The sequence below is a fragment of the Adiantum capillus-veneris genome, chromosome 2 (assembly GCF_014529385.1).
Source record: "Adiantum capillus-veneris isolate H3 chromosome 2, ASM1452938v2, whole genome shotgun sequence".
Lineage (NCBI taxonomy): Eukaryota > Viridiplantae > Streptophyta > Polypodiopsida > Polypodiales > Pteridaceae > Adiantum > Adiantum capillus-veneris.
The window spans coordinates 116,592,390-116,618,149 of record NC_140932.1 but is presented as its reverse complement, the minus strand read 5'-3'; the positions used below and the strand labels follow the sequence as shown (position 1 = coordinate 116,618,149).

The window sequence follows — 25,760 nt, the reverse complement described above, 5'->3', positions numbered from 1 at the left end:
AAAAGTTGAAAATGTACATTAGCAAATTCAGAAGAATCACTTAAACCTTCTCAGAGAAAAACAGCCCAAAGTCTGCGAAAGTACTTCAGCCTTCATTATTGGATAAACTCAGCTTTCATATTTCAGAGTGCAACAAGGCAACACCGAGGCACTTTAAGAATCTATAAGACAGCTCTGTGTCTGATGGACATGAAAGTATGCATGTATACCTGGAGGAGATGACTCCAGCCCAATGGTTAGCACTTTGGAACAGAACAAGGTCTTCTCAACGACTCAGCCAGAACATCCGTGCTACAACATAAGCTCATGAGCAATAATCGGATATCCCAATTTTTGTCCAATATGATGGCACCGCTTCACCAACTGTGCACCCCCTCAATGCCCTTCAAATACAAGGTTCTGTCCCTCCCAAATGCAGAAAAATTGAATGTCCCCTTCATTCCTGCATTAAGAAGCTGTGCCCAACTTATATACAAAAATGACTGTTACCGCGTGGAAGACGTCTCTTCTGTGCTTCAAACAAGGGTCCTCTCGCTCCCCAAGCACTCCAACAAGTCGCAAAATCATCATGAATCTATCCCTAAATAAGACCTCACAACTTATCTGCTTTCGTTCTAGGCAGCGGTAATGTAGCACCCTGCAAGTGAGCATTGCCTCTTTGGTAAAGCGTCTTTGCCAAGGAATCACCATTCTCACGCCCAGGATCCCTGCTGTTTTTTCGATACAAACCAACAGTCGGAAATCCTTCAGCCTTCATTTGCCCCCAAGTAACACAATAAAGTCCAGCAATGATAAAAGCACCACCAAGGACACTGCAGGAATTTAAGCAAAACTCTCTCTCTCTCTCTCTCTCTCTCTCTCTCTCTCTCTCTCTCTCTCTCTCTCTCTATATATATATATATATATATATATATATATATATAAAACAAGAAAAGCTGACTTAATATTACTTGACCCCCTTGGAGTGCTGAAAATGGTGCCTACCCCAAGGGGACCGTAGGCCAAAGTTACACGGAACAGAAACGGGGAATAGGAATGGGGCACCTCCCGAACGTTTCCGGAAGAGGGGCCCGAACAGTAAAACTTAAAATATGCTTAAATTAGGCTGGACTCGACCTATATGTTAGTAGAGAGCCACACGCACTCATGAGTCCAAGCAGAATCCTATTTAGACATGCCTTGCAATGATGTGTAAGCCTTACGGCGCAGTAATCGGTTGCAAACGCTCTACACAACACATGACACGAATCACGATTCACAAAAGCATCTTGATTCTTCAAGAAAGAAGATTAACTTAAAGTTGAAGAGAGTCCAGACTAAACACAAAAACTTGGAGCAAAAAGATGATAGATCATGACTATGGCTTACAAGGCCAGCCAAGGCGCTACAAGTAGCTACAAAAAGATATGTAGAGGCTAGAGTGCAAAATAACAATTGTAAGAGTCACTAGGTGATATATCAAGACTCAATCACTCATGTGGTGGTGCAATACAAAAAAGGGGCAAAGCCACAAAGGAAACAAAAATCAATGAGCAATCAGTCACGACTCATGTCTGACGTTCACCCCTGGGTAGCAGTAAAAGAGTCTCCCACCTCCCAATCTCTAGTGGTGTCTTGGATGTTATGAATATCATCCCCATCCTCTTGCATAGGCTCATCCTCACCCACCTCACCAAGCACCTCTACCCTTGCCTCCATCTCCCATAGAAAAGGGTCTATTACTTTGGATGTTGACTTGCAAAGCATTCGTAAGTTTGCACTAGGAAAAACAAGATCATTTGCTTTCTTCACTCCCCCTTTCTAGATGCAATGTGGCTATAAGCACTCCACAATTGCTCCAAGCAAAAGGAGCTAACCGCTTGGCTAAGAATGCGGATAGCTAGTTGCTGAAGATCGGAACCATCTGAACCATTTTCTTGCCACCACAAGATGGAGGAAATCTTGGTGCGATCAATTTGGGCATCAACAATCCATAATGATCCTCGCATATCCCTGTAAAATGCAAGTTGATCCTTGATTTTGCGTTGCATGTCACGATCGAGGTGAAGCTTCTTCAAGATAGTGTTCCGATGTGTGTTCACCTCTAAATCATGCTCCTGTCGTGCACCTTAAAACTCTGGATCCAACACAAAGGCCACCATGAAGAGGTGAACTATAGGAGTTCCACTTGTTGTTGCATAGGTCTTTGATTTTTTCGAGCCTATTGGGTCCTTCTCAGGATCTCCAATCGCTTCCACCATGCGATCCATTGCTTCATAGACCTTGCCAATGCAAGGCTGCATACGATCCATCACTCTAAGCAAGTGGATTATTGGTTTTACCATTTTGTCAAGAGTCTTGACAGACTCTCAGAACTCACGATTTTCTACCTTCCCTATACAAATGAGCCCTATGGCAGTGCTTGCATGGGAAGTCTTAGCAAAGTCCCAACTAATGAAGAGCTTCCACGCTGCACTCTGACACTCTACAAAGAGGCTTACCATAAGAAAGTTGTAGGCAAAGCGGGTCTCACAATACTTGTGAAGAACTTTACCCCCCGGCCGCTTCAAAAACTTGGCTCGAAAAACGTTGTGGTTGTTGACAAAAGAAACCACTTTGGCGTAGATGCACTAAGAGCCTCTATCCAAGGTAGTTTGTTGAAATCCTTCAGGAGATTGTTAAGGCATCCTTGGCTTCAAATTCCTTCAACAAATTCTCGTTCACCTCCTTGCATATTGATACTTATTGTCCCTCTAGCTTAAGGAGGTGAGCACGGACCTTTGGTTGTGCCGGATTGCCTTTCTAAGCCACATAGTTTGCACTTCCATGCACGTGCACCGCCAGCCTTTCCCAACACTCAAGGAATGCACTTCATCTCACCATGATGTTCATCCTTCTTCTTCTTAGCACCCAATGGCCCACATTCACTTGATGCTGAAGCGTGCACCATAAGTGATGAGACTCATGAGAGAGAGAGAGAGAGAGAGAGAGAGAGAGAGAGAGGCGGGGAGGGAGGGGGGGGGGATGGAGCTTGAGCCTTGAGGCTTAAGCCTTGAGGCCTGAGGGAGAAGCAAGAGAGAGCCTTGAGAATTGAGGGAGAGGGAGAGATGGTCCATGGAGCATCAACTTCAAGCTTGAGCCTCGAAGGAGAGAGGGAGAGAGAGCCTTGAAAGTTGAGGGAGAGGGAGAGGGAGAGAGAGAGAGAAAGAGATGGAGAGCTTATGGAGAAGATGCCAATGGAGAGATGGAGAGCTTGAGGGAGAGAGCGAGAGTGAGGGAGAGGTGGAGCCTTGAGGGTTACAGCCTTAAGGCCCAAGGGAGATGGAGAAAGATCCTCGACTCTTGAGGCTTGAGGGAGAGTCTCACCCGTGAGCGTTGAGGTTAAGACACTTCAAGCTTGAGAAAGAGGCCTGAGAAAGAGGCCTTATGAAGGAAGAGGGTGAGCCTTGGGGCTTATATAGGAGAGGATGGTAAGAATACCCCCCTCCCCCTCCCCAAAACATTCACTTCAGCGCCCAACAGCCACATTTTTATAGATCTCCAAACGGTCATTTTTTTCGAATTTAAAATCTGGCGTTCCATCCAACCGTTCAGCGTTCCGACTGACAATCCGCCCCTTCTGGGAGCCATTCCAGCCATCGTTCCGGTTTGGTCTGGAAACGGAACATCCCGTCTCCGTTTTGCCTGTGAAACCCGCCTGGGAACGTGTTCTGAGAACGGGAAGCCCCGTTCCGCCCATTCCCAATTACAATGCCGTAGGCAATTGCAAGGCTGATGGCCCAAGCATTAAAAACTGAAAATACTAAAAAACGTGCCAAGGGAAAAACCCCTCCTAATGAGGGTTAAAAGTGCCCTAGCAACTACTAAAGGAAGAGGGGGGAGAGGGTCTCTCTCTCTCTCTCTCTCTCTCTCTCTCTCTCTCTCTCTCTCTCTCTCTCTCTCTCTCTCTCTCTCGCAACCGTTTTATGACTAGTAGACAGCACTTCACTATTTTAATCATAACTTCTTCATCCGAACTCCAATTTGGGTGATCTATAGCCTCAATCGAAGAGCACAACGACCTCTACGCATTGATATAAAAACAGAAAAAAATTTAGTAATGGAAAGCTTTTCTGCAGCAACATTTCTGAAGTGAGCAGGTTTGGGAGAGTTGACTCTCATCTCTTGTTTTGCATTCAATGTCTTCCAACACTCGCAAGGGTTCATCTTCTTCAACAAGGGCCACAACCATTGTAGGAAATGATTCAAAGTGTGGAGATAGCAACACAACCACTCCACCAACGACATCGGAAACCATGATTATGGCATACTTGGTATCATTGTAAGAGACCGTAAACAAACAAGGTGAAGACTTACAGGTACTTGCGGAGAATGGCACGCTAAGGGTCCTTGTTGTTGAGAATGAGCATCTCAAAAGGACAAATATGATGCAAACAACACGGTTGATGCAGCTTGAAGAGGAAGTCAACCGCTCTCTTGTGGAGTCAAATGCTTTGAATGAGCACATGAGCAAAGTGGAGTATGACCATGTAAGAAAAGAAATGAAATTTGACACCATGAATCATGATGTATGTGAGATGAAAAATGTATATGAACACAAGTTTTGGGTTGATGTATGTGGTAACAATGTGGTTTCAAATTCCTCTATCACGCAAGTTATGGCCCAAACAAAGAATGTTGAGAATGTAGATGTAGAGGAGTTGACGGAACGGGAGCGACGTTCCAAAGACATTGTTATTCGTGGAATTCCCAAAGAGAAGTCAGAGACACCTCCTCTTGTCATTGTTTTTGAAGATTTCTTCAAAACCCACTTGCAAATGCTTTTCTGTAAAGGAGAGTGTGTCAGCATTGCATATGCGGATAAAGAATTGCATCCAGGGACGTGGTGTGTGTGAAACCACAATGCTACGAAATGAGTTTTTATTGAATTTTGCAGATTCATACTATTTTTAAGAGTGTTTTTCCGCCCAACTTATAAGCGGGCAGCCACTGATTAAAAAAGAAGCAACCAAAAACCAGGCGTTCCCTTTTTTCCCCCCTACTCTGACTCTCTTTTTTACAAGAAAAAGCAAACACTCTCTCTCTTTCTATAGGCAGCCCCAATTCAGGCCGACTCTTGCAAAAAAAGCAATTGTGCCCCTCCCAAATTATGGGGGCCCCGTCCGATGGGGCCCCAAGTGAAATAAAGGATTAAAATAAAGCAGAACCCGCACACATGCAAAAACTGATGACGTGGCAAATTTCCGAAAATTGCGCTGGCATGATGACGTGGCAGGCTGTACGGATTTTCGTGTTTTGCGTTGGCTGATGACGTGGCAGCTCTACGGATTTTCGTGATTTATGTTGGTAGCTTTTTGGCTTTGCTTTTGGACCAGATGCTTTTGAGTTTGAAGGCTTACACTGTAAACTGCTTTTGGGGCCTAGGGCCTTTAAATATGAGGTTAGGGCTCATTCTCTGGCATGCTTCCCGGAGAAGGTGCAGAGTCTCGAGTACCGGCTCGTACTGTGTTGATGCAATATAAAGAAATACCGAAAGGGGCGCCAAGGTTTGGGGCCAATACTCTCTGGGGTGGAATTCCGTCACTCTGTGTCGCTTGCCGTCTCTCTCTCTCAATTCAATTGTTAATGAAGTGCTAAAAGTCTGTTCAATCTGTTCTTTTCTATAAACACATGGTGCCCGTCTTGTGACAGTGGTATCAGAGCATCAAGCGTGTGCTTTTCTGAAAGCATACCGGTCCTACAAAAGAGCAAACAGAGCTATTGGAATTTATTCGAGTATCTTCGCCTTCCGATCCGGACTTATTAGCCACTCCCACCCTTACTTCATCGCGCATCGGGCGCGCCGTCTTCACCGCTCATGTCTTACAGGTCATAAGCCAATTAAGATCACTTGCAAGAGAAGGATAAAGATTTATTTCAAGTCACTGTTTTTCTCAGAAGCAGTGCCATGCAGATGTTGATGTCTACAACTACCAAGCAGCATACTCCAAGTACTTGGCAAGCTTTCAAGAAAAAAAAAAATTGCCCGAAGCTATATGGTTTCTGACATCTTCCTTCAGAGGGCAACTTCTGGCAGAGTGGGGTATCCTGAAATGCTTGCCATGGAAACCCTAGCACATTATAACTTGAAATTTCTCGACATCTCCCCGTAGATGTCTCTTCACGAGCAGATGACCTTGAAGGTCCAGTGCGATTGCTATCTTGGGACTACCATCGCCGTCAAAGAAACATTGTTTGTCCAAGAGCTGATGGACCATGCTGTGCTCGGCTACGATCTCATGGAAGGAACCTAACCCTAATTTTTGGTGCAGGTTTCAAGATGGAAAGTCAGCCGACTTTTTGAGCTCGACTGATGTCAAGATTGTTTTTTTTTTTTTCTTAAGTTTGAAATCTGTTTGAGAACTTGTTTGGTGATCCTATTTGGAATTTGTTTGAAATGGATGGTATCTGTTTTGAACCTGTCTTGGTGCCGATTTGAATTGTTTGACTCTGGTTTTAATACTAGTTTCAATGATTGGTGATTTTACTCCCGGGTGGAGTAGTGAGAAATTATGTTTGAGAATGCTTGTTCATACTCATGGCCCGGACCCTTGCGGTTAATTGCGGAGGGAGTATTGAATGATTGAAAAGTGCTGTTATTTTTTACTCATGGCCCACAGACTTGTGGTTATTTACGAGGGAAGTATTGTTGCTGTGACTCCCGGCCCGGACTTGGATGGTTATGCGGGAGGAGTATTAAGAAGTCTCAGCAATGGTTACTCTCAGCACCTCCAAACGACGCAGGTTGCGATCTGGGGAGCGTTTGGTTGTAAAAGGCCTCTATATCTCCCGGCCTGGACCTTTTTAGGTTATGCAAGAGGAGTGATGAGGGAGTCGTTGAATATCTCTCGGCCCGGACCTTGTTAGGTTATGCGGGAGGAGTGTTCATCGGCGACTTTTTTTTTTTCCAAGAAAAAAATCCTTCTATTAGTTAATGAAAACTGCCCATGGGGCTACAACCACCTCTGCAAAAGAGGGCTACAACAAGCATGATGGGGAGACTCTCCCAATGAAAAAACAGCATATATACAATGAGGCTAAATCAAGAGATGGGAGGAGGAAAGAGCCACACAGGTGGACAGTAGTGCCATCTGAGCCACCCCTGGACTATGGTGTAGAAAGGCCCAGGGCGCAAGAGTCGAAGGAAAGCCTCACGGCGCTCCCGCATGTGGTCGGAGCTGCCCTGTAGTCCCTCAAGTTGTCCTCTGAGAGTATGGATCAGCTCTAGCCAAAAGTCACGAATAGTCTCTGCTGGTGGCACAGGGCGAGCCTCAAAGATGGGAAAACAGTGGGCCCGCCAGATGAACCAAAGTGTCAGGCCACTGATGAGCTCCCAACACTCCTCTCTCTCACTGCACCACTCCTGTGGAGTAAGCTCTGTAGCAAGCTGGAGTGTAGGACGTCCCCCCTGCATCACTATCATCTTGGTGGTGGAAGATAGCTCAAACTGAAGTGCCGGGCCCGTGAGGGTGGACCAAGCCGCTGCCCCCCAAGTGTACTGTCGAGCCGTGGAGAGAGTAGGCATCAGCCGAAGAACTCGTAGCCACACCTGCTGGGCCGAGGGACAGTCCCAAAGACAGTGACGTTGACTCTCCACCAAACGGTCACAAGCTGCACATGCGGCCGAGAGACCACTATGCACTAGCCAGCTCCCTACTGTTGTGGCTCTATGTGCGACCAGCCACTGAAACAAGGTGACTCGCCTCGGCTGTCTGGAGTCCCACAACCTCTCCCAAAAGTCTACCAAGAACTCAACTGTGAGACCCTCCTCTTGCCAATGACGTGCTGCAGCGGGGAGGGCCTCTCTGTGCTGCTAGTATATGCCGTCCAAGCCGAACAGTCTACTGAAAGAAGGGGACTCCTGGGTGGTCTGCAGAAGAGAAGGGGTCCCTCCATAGCCACTCACCAGGATCCCATTGTACTCGTGCCAGTGGACAGCACTCCCAAGCCCAAAGCCTCCAGTGTCCAGTCTCAAGAGCTCCTGGGTCAAGGTCTATGACGCAAGTCCTCCCACAGATGCCCACAACTCGGATCCTCTGAAAACAGCACTCTGCTACCTGCGGGGCCTTTACTGCAACTCGCTGTAATCGTCCCCCACCCTGAAGCTCGAAGAACAGGGCTGGGACAGTCTCTGAGCAGGCCCTGACTGAAATGAGAACCTCCAGTCGTGTAAAGGCTCCCATCCACCGAGGTGCTACTGGCTCGAGAGGCGTGAGCCACTCAGCTGGAACTGACTCTGAGATGTCCTCACACATGCTCTGCACCCCACTCATGCCCTGCAGCAGCTGAAAACCCTGTACCTCCTCTGACAAACCTGTGAACTCTAGCCAGTCACCTAGAGAAAGCGCTGGACCAGCTGCCATGGGATCCCAGGAAACATGAGGTCGACTACCAACCAAGTGGCCTCTTTGAGGGCTAACCATGGGGTTCCAGACAAGGGGCTTCCGTAGGCGCTCCTCCGTGCACATCGGCTGTCGCTGCTCCAAGCCACGCCGTAGGAGCTCCCAAGAACGAAGCAAACTCACAGCGAAACGGTCCTCCAGTCTCCTGCTCAAACCAACTCGGCACATCTCTGTAAAGATCCATCTGGTCGAAGGTTGCCAAGGGCCTCCTGAGTCACTCTGTCATCCACCTGAGTCCACTGAGATGCCTGTCGATGGAAGGCAAACTCATGACGCCTCTCCTCTGTGCTAGCAAGCTCCTGTCGAGCCTGCTGTAACTGCTCCTCCAACCATGGACTGTCTGGATGCTGCTCCTGCATCCTCTGCAGAGAAGCAATGCCCCGTCAGAGACGCTGCTCCGCCTCTCTCGCTGCAGCCCGGCGAGCCAGAGACTCCTGAAGAAAAAAGTGGCTACGCTGAGCTAGGCCTGAGGCCACTCTGTCTGCAGGTGAATCCTGCCTGTCCATACCCTCTGTCCAGAAAGCCTCTACCCTCTCCCTGAGTGTTGAGTCCAACAACACGCTCCCACTCCTCTGCCTGTCTACCACAGTGAGGATCACTGGTGCATGGTCCGAGAAGGAAGTCCCTGCCAGGATGCCCACTGAACCCCCCAAGTCACTGAAGTGGTCACTGGTGTAGAAGCGATCTTTTCGCGATAGATTCACTCCTCCCACTCTGCAGTCCGATCTAGAGAAGGCAAGACTGTCTGGGGGCCTCACAAAACCTGAGTGTTGCCATGTATCCGAGACCCTCAAAGTCATACAAAACCTCTCCCAAGCTGCCAACTCGACTCCATGCACAGTAGCATGGCTGCCACCAATCCTGTCAGAAGGGTCCTCCAACATGTTGAAGTCCCCTCCTATACACCAATGATCGGCTTGCGGCAAAGACTCAACAATCTGTGACCAAAACTCTGTACGAGCACTTGCCACATTGGGCGCATAGATGTTCAGGAAGCCCACAAGGCCACCCTGAACCTGTATAGTAATCCACTGAGCCTTGCCTGGCACAATAATCCCTCTGCCTACAATGGCCTGCTGCAATGAGTCCGCAATAGTCATACATACCCCTCCCTGGATGCCTCCAGGTCCAAAAGTAGCTGACCAAAAGGTATCATACCGTCGACGCAAAATCTGACCACAACGCCAAATGCGGTTCTCACACAGATGGTGCTCCTGAAGCATAAGGAGGTCAATCTCTCCTCCCACAAGGCAACACTGAAGCTCCTGACATAATCGGCCCCGCTGTCGCTGAAACTGGGGCCCACCTAGTCCCTGCACGTTCCATGAGACGATCCTCATGGGGAGCGAGAGAGAACAGATGCTACCGCAGCAGCAAGACGGGCTATCTTCGAGGCAGGCTTGGATGGGGAGTAATCCACATCCGAGCGTCCTCTAGATAGGCGTGACTGCAGTGAGTACCTAGCCCAAGCTCAAGCAGAGCGAGCCGTACGTAACGCAACCTCCTCTGTCCAGGAGTCCTCATGAATGTATACATAGCAAGGCAAACACTGCGTATCAACAAAGAAGTACACCACAATGTGCCTACATCCTGCTGAGTCTGGGGGTGTCACCGCAAACTTGGCCAATGGCCACAAAGTCTGCAGCATATCTGTAACTCCAAGTTCTCCCATGTGGTGAGAGAACTCTAAGACCTATGTATGCAACCATCCCACCACTGAGTCAAGGGACCACTCTGTCTCGGTCCTACCACAAAGGGGGAAGGAGAAACCAACTGCTGAGTCCAGGGCCTTGTCCCCCTAGCGGCGAGGAACAAAACATGGACCTTGAAACAGGCTGCCTCATGGTCTGCTGCGGAGTCGCCGAGAAAACGAGTGAACCCGTAGTCGAAGAAGTCCCAGCGGCGTCTGATGTCAATGCTCGTCAGCCCACAAGGGATGGCTGCAAGGGAGGATGTCTGAATCTGCAGAGGGGGCCGCAAGAAGGGCTGACCCTCTCGTGCTAGGCAACTCGTGGCAAAGGCGTTGCCAAGAGATCTCCTAGCCGCCGGAGAGGGATCAGTCGCCTGAGCCGACTGAGGAACTGGAGCAGGAGGAGGAGAGGGAGCTGGGGAGAGTGGAGGAGAAGAGGGGCGGGATGGGGCGACAGAGGTAGAGGGGCGGGGTGGAGAGGCGACGGGAGCAGAAGGCGGGGAGGATGAGGCAAAGGGAGGGAACTCTTGGGAGGGGAGCGGCTGTCGAGGGAGAAGCGGAGGTGGAGGCTGGCGTAGGAATCTCCTCCTGCTTGAGAGGACCAAAACGGTTCCCCCTGGGAACCCACTGCTACTGAGTAGGCACCTGAGGGCCACTCTGAGTGCCAGGCTGACGCTGTGGCCCTTGGCGTCGGCAGCCATGGGCCTGCTGCCACCCCTCCTCCACTGGAGCCCCAGGCTCGGAGAGTGGCTCTACATCTGTACGCTGTGCCGCTGGCTGTGGCTGCGGGCCAGCCCTGGCAGGCCGGGGCTGAGGCTGTGGTGCAGGTCGCGGCCTCCTCCGTGGATAGGCCTTCGCTAGATGGCCCATCTGGCGGCAAATGAAGCACTGGTTCGGGAGGCCCGAGTACTCCACACTCTGTCGAAACCAACCCCCACTCACCCGAGGTAGAAGAATAACCTTTGGGAGAAATGGCGGAACCGATCCTGGAAAGAAGTGGTAGGTACTCTCTCCGTAAACCCGGAAAGCAAACTGAGATGGGGATGTCTGCCTCCTCTACTAGAACATCCGAAGCTGGGTCAAAACCATGTCGCCACTGTCGAAAGTGGGCACGTGAGGCTCGGATGGCCAGTGGACTCATAGCTATGACCTTGGACGCCATCTCGGAGGACTCAAACTCGATCTGATAGTAACCCCGTCCGAGAATCTGGACATCCAAAATCTTTCCCACCTCTGCGAGAAGGCGGGCCTAGAGAAGGTCTCACACCTCTCCTCTGCTAGGTCAGGTGCCGAGAATCTTGCAGATGACCGAGGTCGCCTGCAACCGCTCTACCTTGGCAGCAAGGCTCGCTTGCTCTGTAGGCGAGAGAGCAAGTCGAATGGTGGGCTCAGCGGGGTCGGGCGAGGGGGCTTCTGGCGAGTCCCTCTGTGGCGAAGCTGGAGCCTCCATCTGTGTCTACTGCTGTGGCGTAAGAAGAGGACGACGGGAGGGTGCTGCAAAAGGGCGCGCCAACACTGCTCCAAGGAGTTGAAACAGATGCCGAAAGTGCCGAATCTGCAGGGAGTAACCGAGGCGGAGGGCCCAAGCTGAAGGGTGAACAGGCTGAGTCGGGGGGGGTTGGGGCTGAGGGCGTGCGGCGGCAGCAGGGGCTAAGGCTAAGGACGCGCGGACTGGCTGGAACAGGGCAGCGCGAGGGGGTGGCAGCGGGGGCTGAGGGCAGGCTGGAGAGGACAGGCGAGCGGGGGGCAACGGGGGCTGAGGGCAGCGGGCAGCACGCAAGGGGGGGGGGGGGGGGAGGCGATGGCGATGGAGCAGCGGGAGTGTACAGCAGCAGCGAGCAAGCGCGATCGGTGTGTTCAGAACACTTCAAAGAAGAAGAACTTGAAGGTGGAGAGGGAGATCTTATCTCATCGGCGACTTTATGTTTCTATGTCTTGTAACATGCATATGTGAGCAGTTGTGTTGCATTGTGATGTGCCAATTACTGAATATTCCTAATTGGATGAGATTGCCTGGGTTTGTAATTTTAGTGCATCAAGTCACCCGTGGAAGATCAGTACGGTCTGGGTGTCATGGCTAATTTTACTACGCCGGAATATCAAGAGTTCTGATCTGGACGAAAGGAGAAGCTAACTCCTTAATCAAAAGAGCCGAAAGGAGAAGTTAACTCCTTAAATAAAAGAGCAAACTGATTGTCCCTCGAAATGTCTGTCGGAATGACCCTCGGAATTTTTTTTTTTGAAGCTAACTTGAGTTGTTTTGCAGATATGCTGTAATCGCGGACGATTACTCTCTTTCAAGAAGGGGAGATGTAACAAACTGCTGACGTGTCAAAGCCTAAAGAATGGAGCCAACTTACAGATGCCGACAGAGGGGCCTAAACCCTAAGAAGAACAAGTAACGGAAGAAGTCCTCCCAACTTATGGGGACCCCGTCCGATGGGGCCCCAAGTGACATAAAGGATTAAAATAAAGCAAGACCCGCGCACACGCAAAAACTGATGACGTGGCAGATTTTTGAAAATTGCGCTGGCATGATGACATGGCAGGCTATACGGATTTTCCAGTTTTGCGTTGGCTGATGACGTGGCAGCTATACGGATTTCCGTGATTTACGCAAGCAGCTTTTTGGCTTTGCTTTTCAACCAGATGCTTTTGAGTTTGAAAGCTTTTCATTGTAAACTGCTTTTGGGGCCTAGGGCCTTTAAATGAGGGTAGGGCTCATTCTCTGGCATGCTTCCCTGAGAAGGTGCAGAGTCTGGAGTACCGGCTTGTATTGTGTTGATGCAATATAAAGAAATACCGAAAGGGGCGCCAAGGTTTGGGGCCAATACTCTCTGGGGTGGAACTCCGCCACTCCGTGTCACGTGTCGTCTCTCTCTCTCTCAGTCGAATTGTTAATGCAGTGCTAAAAGTCTGTTCAGTCTGTTCTTTTCTATTGGCACGTGGTACCCGTCTAATGACAGCAGAGCTCTCCTTATGCTACTGCAGATTTCATCCACAAAGATGAGGTTGGCGAGGACTCCTACCATTGCCCCAAAGTGTAATGGATGTCCTCATGACGGAGTAAAAGAGTTCCATCGCGAGTACCACCTCCGAAGCTTGTTTCCACCATGACAAGTTGCTATTTTTCTCTGTTTTCAGCCCATAGGCGCCTTAGACGGCTATTTTTCTAGATTTAAGTTAAAATTCCCTTTTATTTTAGCTGGTTGTCTTGAAATTTGTCTCTCAAAAGACGATCAAATTGCAAAGGAAGCAATTTGAACCTCATCTCAAGTTCATAATGTCTTGGGCGACATGAGAGCATGTCTTTCCGGTGTGTAGGATTGGAGGAGAAGGTTCTCTACACAGAGTTCTCTTCCAAAGACTTGCTTTTCAGTGAAAGGTGGCGACTTCATGGGAGAGGGCAGACAGTGAGCTTGTAGAGTTCAGCACATGGTTGAGCTTGTAGGGGTCTCGCGATGGTTGGGAGTTCAGCACAAACGTACGTGTGCACCCACACCCGCTGCTAGTGTGGGTGCACACGTACGTTTAGGGACCCCCCCCCTTTGCGGACGGCGATCAAGCATGAGGAAGCAGAACGATAAAGCCAACCCCCTAGAGGATGCCATACAAAAGTGCAAAGAGGAAATGACGGAGGCCACTACCAAGATGAACCGCAAGCTCTGGGGCACAATAAACATGCTCGAAGGACGCGTGTTGATCCAAGAGAGCAAGATAAGTACGCTGGAAGACCGAGTGACGACTCAAGAGGCAAAGATTGCGTCGCTCAAGAGAGATCTCACCGAAGCCCGATCAAGAAACACACTGGAAGAGGGCGAACTGCAACCCTCAGTAATCGAAGAAATCAACACAATCAAGGAGCAAGTACGGGCCATCAAAGAGGGAGAAGAGCAACAAAAAGAAATGATGACTTCTTGGGTGGTGGTTCTTACCAAAACTCAACAGAAGGTGGATGAAGCCGAGAAATGGATCAAGGTGGCCAAGAAAGGAAAAGGCAAGGAGATAACGCCCACGTCCACACCCACTATCATTAATCAAACACTAGAGGAGGAACAAAGGAGACGGATGCGCCCTTCACATGTGAGAATTTGCGGTCTTAAAGACAAAGGCAATGTGGACAAAGAAGTAAAAGAACTCACAGCCTTGATGGGGGTGCATGAGTCGACGCACACAAGGGCATGGAGAGTGGGCAACATAAAGAAAAATAGAAGCAGTGGAGAAACCTCAAAAGAAAGAGCACTCATCCTCCGTTTTCCCTCCACGGAAGCGAAGAAGTCCTTGAAGAAAAGACCCACTTTAAAGAGACTGGCATCTTTCTCGGGGACGATCTCACCCTCTCACAGATCGCCCATATGCAGGAAGTAATGCCGGAAATTAGAGCGGCAAGGGGAAAAGGCAAGATTGCCTTTTACCGAGATGAAAAAGTGGTAATACTAGAGCGACGCTCCACATGACGGTGCGAGACTTATGGGACCACACTCAAAGTGGTTGCCTGGAACTATAATGGATCTATGCATCTTGATGTAGGTGCTTTTGAGGTTAGCTTTACTGGAAGAGACATCATCTTTTACTCTAAGACACACCACGCCCCTGGGCAATCCATGCCTCACATCAGTGGATACAGGTGGGAGACAACTTACAGACACGAGACACGCTCAGAGCACAGAGGGCGGGGCTCGGGGAGAGTGGCAGTGTTATTTAGAGAGGATCTGCAGCCACTGATACACATAGCCCGCAGGGATGAACAGGCTAGGTACATGTGGGTGAGATTGAAAGCAGAGACAGGCAGATATCTCTACCTGGCTATTTGCTACTTTCCCCCAAGTACATCAGTTTATGCATCACCCAGAGGACAGTCCCCTTTCTCTATTTTAGATGATGACATATGGGAGTTCTCTAGAGATGGTGACATTATCATACTAGGGGACTTCAATGCTAGGACTGCCCATCACCAGGCAGTGTTTTATGATACTTCAGAGGAGATGCTAAGAGAGCTAGATGTCATGGAGACTGGCCTGTCCAGACCATCACACGATGTGGAGTATACTGAGTATGGGCGACACGTGATAGACACGGGCACTGCACATGGATTGGCCATCTTGAACGGCCTACAGAGATTTCCTGCTGCAAGAGGTTTTACATGCTTCCCACACAGGCATGGAGCCAGCACAGTGGACTATGTCATGGCACAGCCGAATCTCATCTCTAGTATCCAGGATCTCACAGTTGGGCCCAGACCGGTCGGGGTAGCAGTAGATCATGCTCTGGTGTCGATGACCATCTCTTTCCAGTTTAGTATAGCACACAGGCCACGAGTAGCAGCCCCTACTCACTACACATTCACATGGGAGACGGATTCTGTATACATGGACGGGATCTACAGACGCCGATGCACTGAGGACCCGGGGCGACCTTTGGAGGAGCTAACTACTATACTGACACAGACATTGCATGAGGCAACAGCAGAAGCATACCCACACACCTAGCCTGAGCAGAGCCGCCGATCAGGAAGCATGCCCCAGAACAGCTGGTACGATGAGGAGTGCCGCCAAACTAGAGCCAAACTTCAGAGGGAGGTGCTTTTGGGGGATGTCACTCACAAACAGTCACAGATTGACTTCCGACGCCTGGTACGGTGGAAGAAGAGAGCTTTCTTGGCTCGACTCGAGCAGGATCTATATCAGCTATTCTCGAGTCAAGACTCGCGGGAGGCATGGCGGCTCTTTCATGAGCATCCCCCCCCCCCCCCCCCTCTGCTATTTCCTTCCCAGAGACCTGGGGTCGGTACGCATCATCCTTGTACACAGTACCTGGACAACCGCCCCTCCCCAACCCCCCCAACCCATACCCACACACATGTGCTTTTTTCACCGCTGAGATGGTGAAAGAGCCATTGACAAGATGAGGACTGGGAGAGCATATGATCATGATGGCTTAGTCGCTGAGCATTTCATGCATGCCAAAGACCTACTAGCAGAGCTTCTAGCAGTTATGTTTAACCTTGCCATGTGTGAGGGCCTATCGAACACTTGGAGCCTATCTACGATCGTACCTATCTTCAAGGCAGGAGACCCCATGGAGCCTCGGAATTATCGCACTATTATGATTGGGCACACACTGGCACGGTTGTATACATCCATTCTTGAGCAACAGCTGAGTAGATGGGCAGAGAGGGAAGGAATGCGTGCAACTGGGGAGGCAGGGTTCAAGAGAGGCTTCTCCACTCTTGACCATATCTTCACACTCAGGGCCATCATCGAGGAAGGCAGATCTCATAGGAGACGGATCTATTGTAGCTTTGTGGACTTCCGCAAAGCTTTTGACACAGTACCCAGAGCTAGATTGATGCGCAGATTACAGGAAATGGGAGTACCCACAGAGCTCATTTGGGGAATCATGGCATTGTACAGATCAGTAGTAGGGCATGTACGCACTCCGAAGGGACTTTCTACACCGGTTCACTCCACTATTGGGGTGAAGCAAGGCTGCCGGCTCTCTCCTACTCTTTTCGGTATGTATGTGGATGAGGTTTCTGACTACATTGACAGCGATGGGGATAAAGGTGCACAGCTGGCAGGGACATGGATTCCACTTCTGTTATATGCTGATGATATTGTGTTGATCTCCAAATCCCCAGAGGGAATGCAATGTCAACTGGATACTCTGCATACGTTTGCCCACGAAAGTGGTTTGTCTGTCAACCTTGGTAAAACCAAGGTTATGGTGTTTAATACCACCCCACAGTGGATCAGGAGGTCAGCACCCACATTCACATACGACCAGGAGAATGTGGAGTACACAGACGCTTACACTTACCTTGGAGTGGTTTTCAGTGGACCTACATTCTCACTCAGAAGAGCAACAGAGACCAGACTGACTAGAGCCCACGCAGCATTGGGTAGATTGGAGAGGATGTGTTCGCAGGTTCAGTTTCAGGAGCCCCGGACGAAGCTCTGGCTCTTTGACACCTTGATGGTTTCAGCATTGCTCTATGGGGCCGAGATATGGGGACCTTCTTTGGATCACAACGGGAGGCCGGGTCGCACAGACGGATGGGGGAACATGGAGAAACCTCTGGTCTCTATGATCTCGCGGCTCATTAGAGCCAAGGCATCAGTACCACGGGCCATTATCCGCGTAGAGCTAGCGGCCCCCCCACTAGTGGTGGAGGCACTCACCAAATCAGTCTCCTTCATAAACCGCACATGGGAACTTCCCAGAGACAAATATGCTCGCCATAGTTACAGGGGACGGGGGGGACGGGGGGGACGGGCCCTAGGGCCGGGGGACGGCCGTAACCGGGCCGGGAACAGAAGAGAACGCTGAGGGACGGACGGAAATCGGGCCGGACGGGCGGGTCGCAGGGGGGACGGACGGAACAATAGGGGTCGGCCGGAAACGGCTGCAGTCCATTCAAAAAATGTGACCGTTTTTAACGGATCTGTGCAGCCCCAACTGCCACATTTTGGGAGCCTTGGCCCTTGGGAGGCTATAAAAGGCTCCCTTGGGCCTCTTAATACTCATAGTCTCAATGCTCATTCCATTTCCCTCAAGCTCAAGGCTCAAGCTACTCAATCATCAATGCTTTCCTCTCTACTCAATGCTCATTGCTCAAGCTTGAAGCATGACCATTGACTACTCTACACTCTAGTCTCCACTCTCAAGTCTCCCTCTTCTACCCACTTTGAAGTTTGAACTTTGAAGCTCTCCTCTCCCTCTTCTACCCACTTTGAAGCTCTCCTCTACTCTCTCTCCACACAAGCTCTCCTCTAACTCCTCTAACTTCTAAGCTCTACTCTCTCGAGTCTCTCCACCATCATGTCATCTCAAGCCAACTCCACTTCTCAAGCCGCTTCTTCTCGAAGGAGGCCCGCCGTGCAAACGTGGTCGTGGTGGGATGAAGTCGACTTTAGCTCGTGTGGCAAAGGTGGCGGTGCAAGACCATGGACGTGCAAGCTATGTCCATACAAGAGAACGGGTGGTTCAAACAAAGTGCGAGCCCATCTTCTTCATGAACCCGGTCACGAGGTGAAGTTTTGCCCTCATGCAGCTCCCGAGAAGAGGTTGGATCTTCTTGAGAAGCTCACGGTGTATGAGGTTGCGGAAGCGGCCAAGAGGGGCCGTTTTGTTGCCGTTGATCCCTCCGCCACGGCGACACCGCGAGAGCAAAGGGAAGCCAACCTTGACAACATCTCTCGAACCTTCAAGAGCCATGCATCTACACCGTCCTCTTCCATTCCGCATCGCCAAACCACTCTCAACGAAAATTGGAATCCTAAATTGAAGGAAGAGGTGGATAGGTCGGTTGCCCGATTCTTCTTCCACGACCACATTGCCTTCCATGCTTCGCGGTGAGTTTCCCTTGCCATATGCACATTGCAATCTTCCATTTTGTATTCATAATGGGTTATAACTTCTCGACTCTCGACTCTCCATACTAACACAACATGCTCTATTTTGTGTGGATAGGTCTCCATACTTTTGAACCATGGTTACGAAAATAGGGGAATATGGCTCCTCTTATGTGCCACCTTCATCAGAGAGGCTTCGCACCACCCTCCTTGACAAAGAGAAGCTTGCCGTGGAGCAAGCGGCCTAAGCAACAAAGGATTTGTGGGAGACCAATGGCGTCTCTCTTCTTGTAGATGGATGGAGCGACACCCGCAAGCGGTCCATCCACGGGGTGGTGGCCTACTCTCGGGGGGAGATGTACTTTGTGGAGTCACATGATGCATCCGATAGTGGCAAGGCCGCCGAGATGCTTGCTGTGGAGTGGACAAGCACCATAGAGATCACCGGCCCGGAGAATGTTCTTTGTATGGTTGCAAATGGAGAGGCGTCAAATAGGGCAGCCGGAGCTATCATTGAGGGCATGTATCCCAGCATTCATGTCACATTTTGCATGGCGCATTGCCTCAATAACCTCCTCAAGGACATAGGGAACTTGTCATGGATTTCACCCACCATTGGTGACGCCTCTCGAATTGTCTCCTTTGCGCTCAACCATCAAAAAGTGCGCCATGAATTCTCAAAGAGGAGCCACTTGTCCTTGCTCAAATATTCAGAGACAAGATTTGCATTTAATTGGCTTATGCTAGGCCGCTTGTCTACATGTGGCGGAGCCTTAAGGGGCCTCTTTCTCAGTGATGAGTTCCAGGCCATGTCGGAGTCTACATCAACAGTAGGATTGAAATGCCGAGAATGGGCCGACGACGCCGCTTGGTGGGAGGAGGTGAAGACTCTTGACGCCATGGTCAAGCCTATTCTACACCTACTTCGAGTGGTGGATGGCTTGCAGCCATGCATTGGCAAAGTCTACGAAGCCATGGATCGGATGATAGAGGCACTTTAGAAGCTTGTGCCTGACCCTGTTCAGTATGCGGAGATTCATGGCTTGTGTGAGTCGAGGCGGAATGGATACTACTCTCCACTTCATGCGGCAGCTTATGTGCTTGACCCTGAGTTTCAAGGAAGGCGTCAAGAGACCGACAAGGAGGTGAGCAAAGGATGGCGGCGTGCATTGGAGCGCCTTGAGCCTAGCAATGACATTAGGCGCAAGATTAGAGACGAGCTACTCAACTACAGGCAAAAGAAGGGCTCCTATGGATGTGTAGATGCACAGCTTGATCGCAACAAGATTGGCTCGGTTTTGTGGTGGGAGGACTATGGAGGAGATGGCCCACATTTGCAGCGCTTGGCTGTTCGTGTCCTTAGCCAAGCATGTACCACTAGTTGCTTGGAGCAACTATGGAGTGTGTACAGCCACATTGCCTCTAAGAAGAGGAATCGCCTTGGGGTTGAGAGGGCCAATGATTTGGTGTTTGTGAGCGCTAACTTGCACATGCTTGCCAAGAGCGTCACACACAAGGCAGATCCTTTCACTAAGTGGGAGATGGCACAAGAGAATCCATCTATGGCCGATACTCTTTTGGAGGAGCTAGAGGAGGATTTCGAGCCTCAATGCGAGCGTCCCGAGCCCTCATACGTCGCTGACGACCTAGACTACGACGACGATGTGGAGATTCAGCAGGCGAGCACTTCTTGAGTTTGATGATCATTGATCACTCGACTCTCGAGTCTAGACTCTTGAGTCTACGACTCTACCTACTACATAGCCCTTTGTACTTTTTGTTATCCTTGAGGCCTTAGGCTTGTCCTAAGTCCTTTAGGCTTTTTGACTCTTGAGCCCTTGTGGCATGCACTTCTCATTTTGTATCCATCGATCATCGATGTTTTATTAGCACATTTCAGCCTATATGACTCGTGTTCTTTGGTCTATTTAGTGTAAATTTATGGTCAAAGTGATGCTCTATGTGTGTGGCATGTGTGTAGGTCAAAAAATGCCAAAAAAACTCTCTTTTTTTTTGCCGTTCCGACCCCCGTCCTTGTTTCCTGACTTTTGCTGTCCCGACCCCTTTCCCGACCCCGACCCGCCGTCCCATGTAACTATGATGCTCGCATAGCACTTGAGTCCTCTCGACAATTAGCCATACAAGGAGATACAACATGCTGGTATGGGCAGACGACATCATGGTTTCAGGCGCATGGGTTCAGCGTAGACAGGCTGCCACCATTCCAGTACTCATTCGATGCACCATCTCTCATTCTTACACGGTCAGAGATCACCAAGCTCATCCGCCAAGACCTGAACCAGCTAGACACCACGAGGACATGGATACAACCAGCACAAGAATTGGGCACGAAGATGGCTTTCTACAAAGACCACCTTCTCCAACTTACGGAAGATGGTTTTGTGACGAGACCAAGATACATGGATACCCACTTGTCTCATGGGATACGATGTGCTATTGGCCAATTACGCACATCGTCTCACCAGCTGCGGATTGAAACTGGGAGATACAGCGGAGTACCAGCAGAGGCCAGGACATGCCCCTTGTGTGACATGGAACCTGAGACAGAGCTGCATTATACATGCCGCTGCCCCGTCTACTACGAGATACAAGGCCGCTTCAATTGCTTGTTCAGAGAGGGTTTTGGACCACTCTCAAGAGTAATGGGATACGAAGATCAGAGATGCCTAGGTTTGTTCTTGCTCGAGCTGCGCAGACACAGAGAGAGCTTGATGAATGGCAGGGCTAGCCAGTCTCAAAGACGGATGACAGACTTCTTCAGAGCAGACACGGGACAGCCGCAAGAGCCACTCCACAGCAGAGCTCCCCCTCATCTCACACCAGACGCACACTGATCGACCGAGCGATTGAACTGGGGAAATCCAGGCGCCCACGACTGCGAAGGACTACACAGCACCGACGGAGGCTACGTCAAAAGATTCAGAGCACGCTGGCCAGGCATGCACGACGCCCGGTCAAACTACTAACCATGGAGGAAATTGATGAGACTCGCCAACGACCGATGCTAGATTTTCTGTGATAAGCCGCCCAATTTTGCTTAGTTTTTTGCTTAGCTTACATCGACCAATCTAGGATCCCATAGTATATATCTTTGTTTTGTACTGTTGTTAGGTTATTTCGTTACTCTGACTTTGTATCAAATCCACCACCTTGTAACTTTCTGGTCTCATAGGTCACTATGGCCTTTTGAAGACGTTAATATAACATTTCATTTCTCTCTCTCTCTCTCTCTCTCTCTCTCTCTCTCTCTCTCTCTCTCTCTCTCTCTCTCTCTCTCTCTCTCTCTCTCTCTCTACATCGAGACGACCACGACCGAGACACAGGAGCACACTACATCGACAGAGACTCCAGCAGAGGATCAGAGGCATTCTAGCACGACACCCAGATTGTCAATGAGGGCCTATTCTACATTTTCACATCTCACATTTCACACTTCATTTCAGTTTTCATTTTTACTTTCAGTACTTTTTGTACTTGTACTTCAGACATTGTATTAGATTCACCACTTTGTATCTGATGGTCTCATAGGTCATTTTGGCCTTTTGAAGACGTTAATATATCATTTCATTTCTCTCTCACTCACTCTCTCTCAAACACACACACACACACACACACACACACACTATATGGATTCCATGATTAAAACACTAACACTGTTGATTGCCCCAGGGGACTTGTAGAGAATAATTACCTCCCAAGATATAGAGAACTTCGTAAGAAGATTCGAGAAAGAACTGAAGAAAACAAGGGCTGAAGTGGCATGTATAGGGAGACAAGAGAGGGTCCCACAGTCTTGTTACACCATGTCAGAAGCCCATAGTTAAGAGCAGAAGCTATAAGACCCTGAGCCATAAGAATTCTAGTTTGAAACTTGAACTCATTAAGCGTCACTCAAAAAACAGGCAAGAGATAAAATACACATACTGCATAGAGAACTGACAAGAGTTCAGGTTGAGTCAATATCCAATCACTTGAGTTACTTGCACCAAACAGACCAGATAAGGCCATACATATGGCACCAAAGAGATACGAGTAGGCCGTCATGGAAAGAGGTGCTGGATATTTTGTCAACAATGGTGCCTGCATTTAGACAAACAAACAATTCCCATAATTATAAGCCCCCTGATCCATCATTGAAGATAGGTGCAGCATTGCAACCACTCACCTGAAATGCAATATAGGTAGCCATACAGAAACAATTTCCAATAAGGCACAGGACACCAATGTGCCAAGTGTCTAACCCAAGGTCCAATAATAACTGAGCCAACCATCCCACAGGCTCTGGAGAAGGCTTCCCAAATACAGCACCTTGCATATGCATATCAAGAAAGCCATCTCCCCAAAGCACTGGTCCCTTATACATAGACATAAGGAGTGCCCCAAGAACACATACAACAGTACCTCCAATCTTTGCCATGCCAGCCCATTCATTACAATCAACATGCTCAGTGCTGTTTGATAGCAAGTAATACTCTGCTTTAGATTCTAAACAAGACTTAATCAAAAAACTTGAAGGAGAAACCACATACACACTGAACGTGCTAACCCTATGCAGACAGCCAACAGGAATGTGAAAACTGGAATGCCGGGCTGCAGAGCTGCAGCATAAGCTGGAGATGTGAGGTTGAGACCGATCAAAAAAAGAAGCTGATTTGCAAAGATCCTGAGAAACTGTTCAAGGGTCATAAAAGGTGATACAAAAAGTTTATGTCAATCATCAAGAGAAGTCTAATGTCTTACCCTGTAACACCAAGAAACAAGAACGAGAATAGAAGGGACTTGGTAAGGGGTGGCCGAATCCTCCTGCAGAAAAACATTGCATGCTTGCGATGAGTAAGGCACATGCATGCGTACAAGCTTCTACAAACAGACCGAAATAATGTAACGGCAAGGTAAACATTATCCAGGAATGACTAAAAAGTTCAAGATATTGCCAAAACCATATGCCACGGAAGCGAAGTGAGTTGTGAATTACTTCTACCATGGTATAAGGTGCAAGAGCCAATGTGCTACCAAATCTGCGATCACTTCTAAACAATTGATAACAACCGTAAATAAGTGAAGAGAGACAGCAAAAGACCAAACATAAAAAAAAGTTGGGAGGGAGCAGAATGCTTCCGCTTAGAGAGGATCGATGGCCTTAAACTGCCTCTGTCAGTGCTCCAATAGGTAGTTCTTTAATGTATTGAAGAATAGTACCACTATCAGAGGTCCAAGGGTAGATGCCTTGAGTGGAATGTTGAGCTCACAAACACAGGCAAGGCTAGCTCTCACACACAAAAGCTTAGCTTCAAGAGCTGATATAAATATGGCAAAAAAGCAAAACATCTGAGTAACAACATCTGCTCTAGAATGGAAAAAAAAAAAAGGCTTGAGAGAAAATCGCATCCTAGGGAAAGAACATTACTCTCTAGAGGGGTCCCAGGCGGAGCGGGGGCGACCTCCACGTGGTGGGCCTTGGACGCAGTGCATTGATCTTCCACTCTGATGAACGGCTCCCCACCTTAAGCAACCACCGTACTTTTAACTATGGTGGTCGCTTAAGGTTTACAGAACCGCAGGTGCTCTACTTGGCTGCCTTCACCAAATATCTGTTCCCCTCTTATGCCACCTCTTTTTGTTTGTTGTTCTTACGTAGGTATTTTTCTTGTTTCTCATGGTTTCAATTTGTTTAGCTTGCTTGCTTGTATACGCCTTATTTCTTTTGTGTGTAATGCTTGTGCTTGTGGATCTATGTGTGCTTGGGGTGAGTGCGTTCTACATGACTGCTTGTGGTTGAGGTGTGTGCGTGTATGTTTGCTTGTTCTGCCTTTTTACTTCTTGTTCTTTTATGTTTTTTCTCTTGTTTTTGATGGGTGATTTAGGTTTAGAATTGATTTGGTAGGTATGGGTTGGTGGGTGTGTTGGGCGGTTCCTGCCTCGCCTTCAGATTTGCACCATATATTGCTTTTGCTTGCAGGTTGTACTTCTACCACTTGCCTGTTGGAGATATGGCATCACCAGATGGTGACATCCTATGTTGCATTATGCATAACACAATTGTATGGCCAAAATGGGCATGTATATGTACTTTTAGCCCGTTTTGCCCATCTCCTAGCTTTTGAGATGATGTGGCGTATTTTTATGTGAGGTGGCAACTTTATTAGCTCTTTATGTCCCTGTCATTATTATGACGATGCAGCAAATTACTAGAGCTAGGTCAGCCTTGAAATTGGGCATCCCTTGGAAGCCTACCGCAAAACCTCTTGAATAATCAAACTCCCCCATCTCATTGAGAAGACTCATTCTCATACTCTCCCCCAAAAGTGTGCTATAAGAGGCACTTGCGACTGAATCTCCAAAGAGTCCGAAGGCTAATGATATACCTTCATAAGTTCAAAATAGTCTACACTCACGAATTATAAGAGGGAAAGCAATCATAAAACTATAAAAGCAAGTGACACAAGAAAAAAAAAATCACTTTATTTGCTACGAAACAAACAAAACATTATTAACTTAAAAATGTTTTCAGAAAAGGCATGCGCAAAATAAGTTGGCACAGCTTACTTGGCTAAAACTTAAAACAAGTACTCAACTTTAAACAAAAAATGATAAGACATCTTAAAAACTTAATCCTAGAAATCTAACTTCACATAACAACTTCTAAAGGAACAAAGTCTTAAATCCTAACGAAGCTAAATACGAAATAGAAAAATGAATTCTATCACAAACCTACGAAGAAGAGGCTGCAAATAACCAAAGAAGTACAAAGATCCAAACTTGACATTGTGTGACCTCAACTTCGCTGCTTGTCCAAACAGGAAGAATAAGATAATCACCTATATCATGCATAGCTTGGACAATAGCTATCACATCCCTACTCACGTCGTTAGCGCCCAAGAGTAGATGCAGGTTTGTCATTCATGCTTTGAACGTACTCTACAAAACTAAGAAGCTGAGTTTCTATCACCCTCCGGAGGTGATGGGCATAGTGAGCCATGATAAAGGCTAGCATTTGTCAAGCTAGAGTAAAAATACTAGGAGCGATAAAGATCAAAACAAGAAAATAGTGTGTTACTAAGTCAAACAATAAGTGGGCTTTTAACTTAGTACAGATTGTCTTCAACATTCTATATAAGGTGCAGCGGATGTGAATGTTGAACTTTGCTCAAGCTGAGTGCTCCGAACTGTGCTCAAGGTTCCTTTTACTTACGGAAGGGAGAGCCTTCCATTCCTTTAGTGAGAGAGTGCAAATGATCACAAACAAAGTGGCAAACACTGTGAATGAAGGTGCTA

General features: G+C 48.6%; 2 protein-coding genes across 5 annotated transcripts in view; one reads left to right on the top strand and one right to left on the bottom strand.

Moving 5' to 3' along the window:
- Positions 1-18: 18 nt before the first annotated feature.
- The window catches only part of LOC147463443 (WAT1-related protein At4g19185-like), an 81,907-nt gene continuing 56,165 nt past the window's right edge, over positions 19-25,760 (bottom strand). For all 4 annotated transcript variants that reach the window (XM_086488863.1, XM_086488881.1, XM_086488889.1 and 1 more), the window contains 6 exons: positions 23,226-23,288; positions 23,032-23,148; positions 22,651-22,936; positions 22,410-22,565; positions 22,177-22,328; positions 19-812 (listed from right to left, as the gene is read on the bottom strand). In XM_086488863.1, coding sequence (XP_086344989.1) covers positions 593-812; positions 22,177-22,328; positions 22,410-22,565; positions 22,651-22,936; positions 23,032-23,148; positions 23,226-23,288 — 994 coding nt within the window. In that variant the 3' untranslated portion in view covers positions 19-592. The remainder of the gene's footprint in view (positions 813-22,176; positions 22,329-22,409; positions 22,566-22,650; positions 22,937-23,031; positions 23,149-23,225; positions 23,289-25,760) is intronic.
- On the top strand, positions 14,851-15,599 carry LOC147463444 (uncharacterized). Its single transcript, XM_086483063.1, has one exon. It carries the CDS (start codon positions 14,871-14,873, stop codon positions 15,597-15,599), a length of 729 nt encoding a protein of 242 aa, XP_086339189.1. The 5' UTR covers positions 14,851-14,870.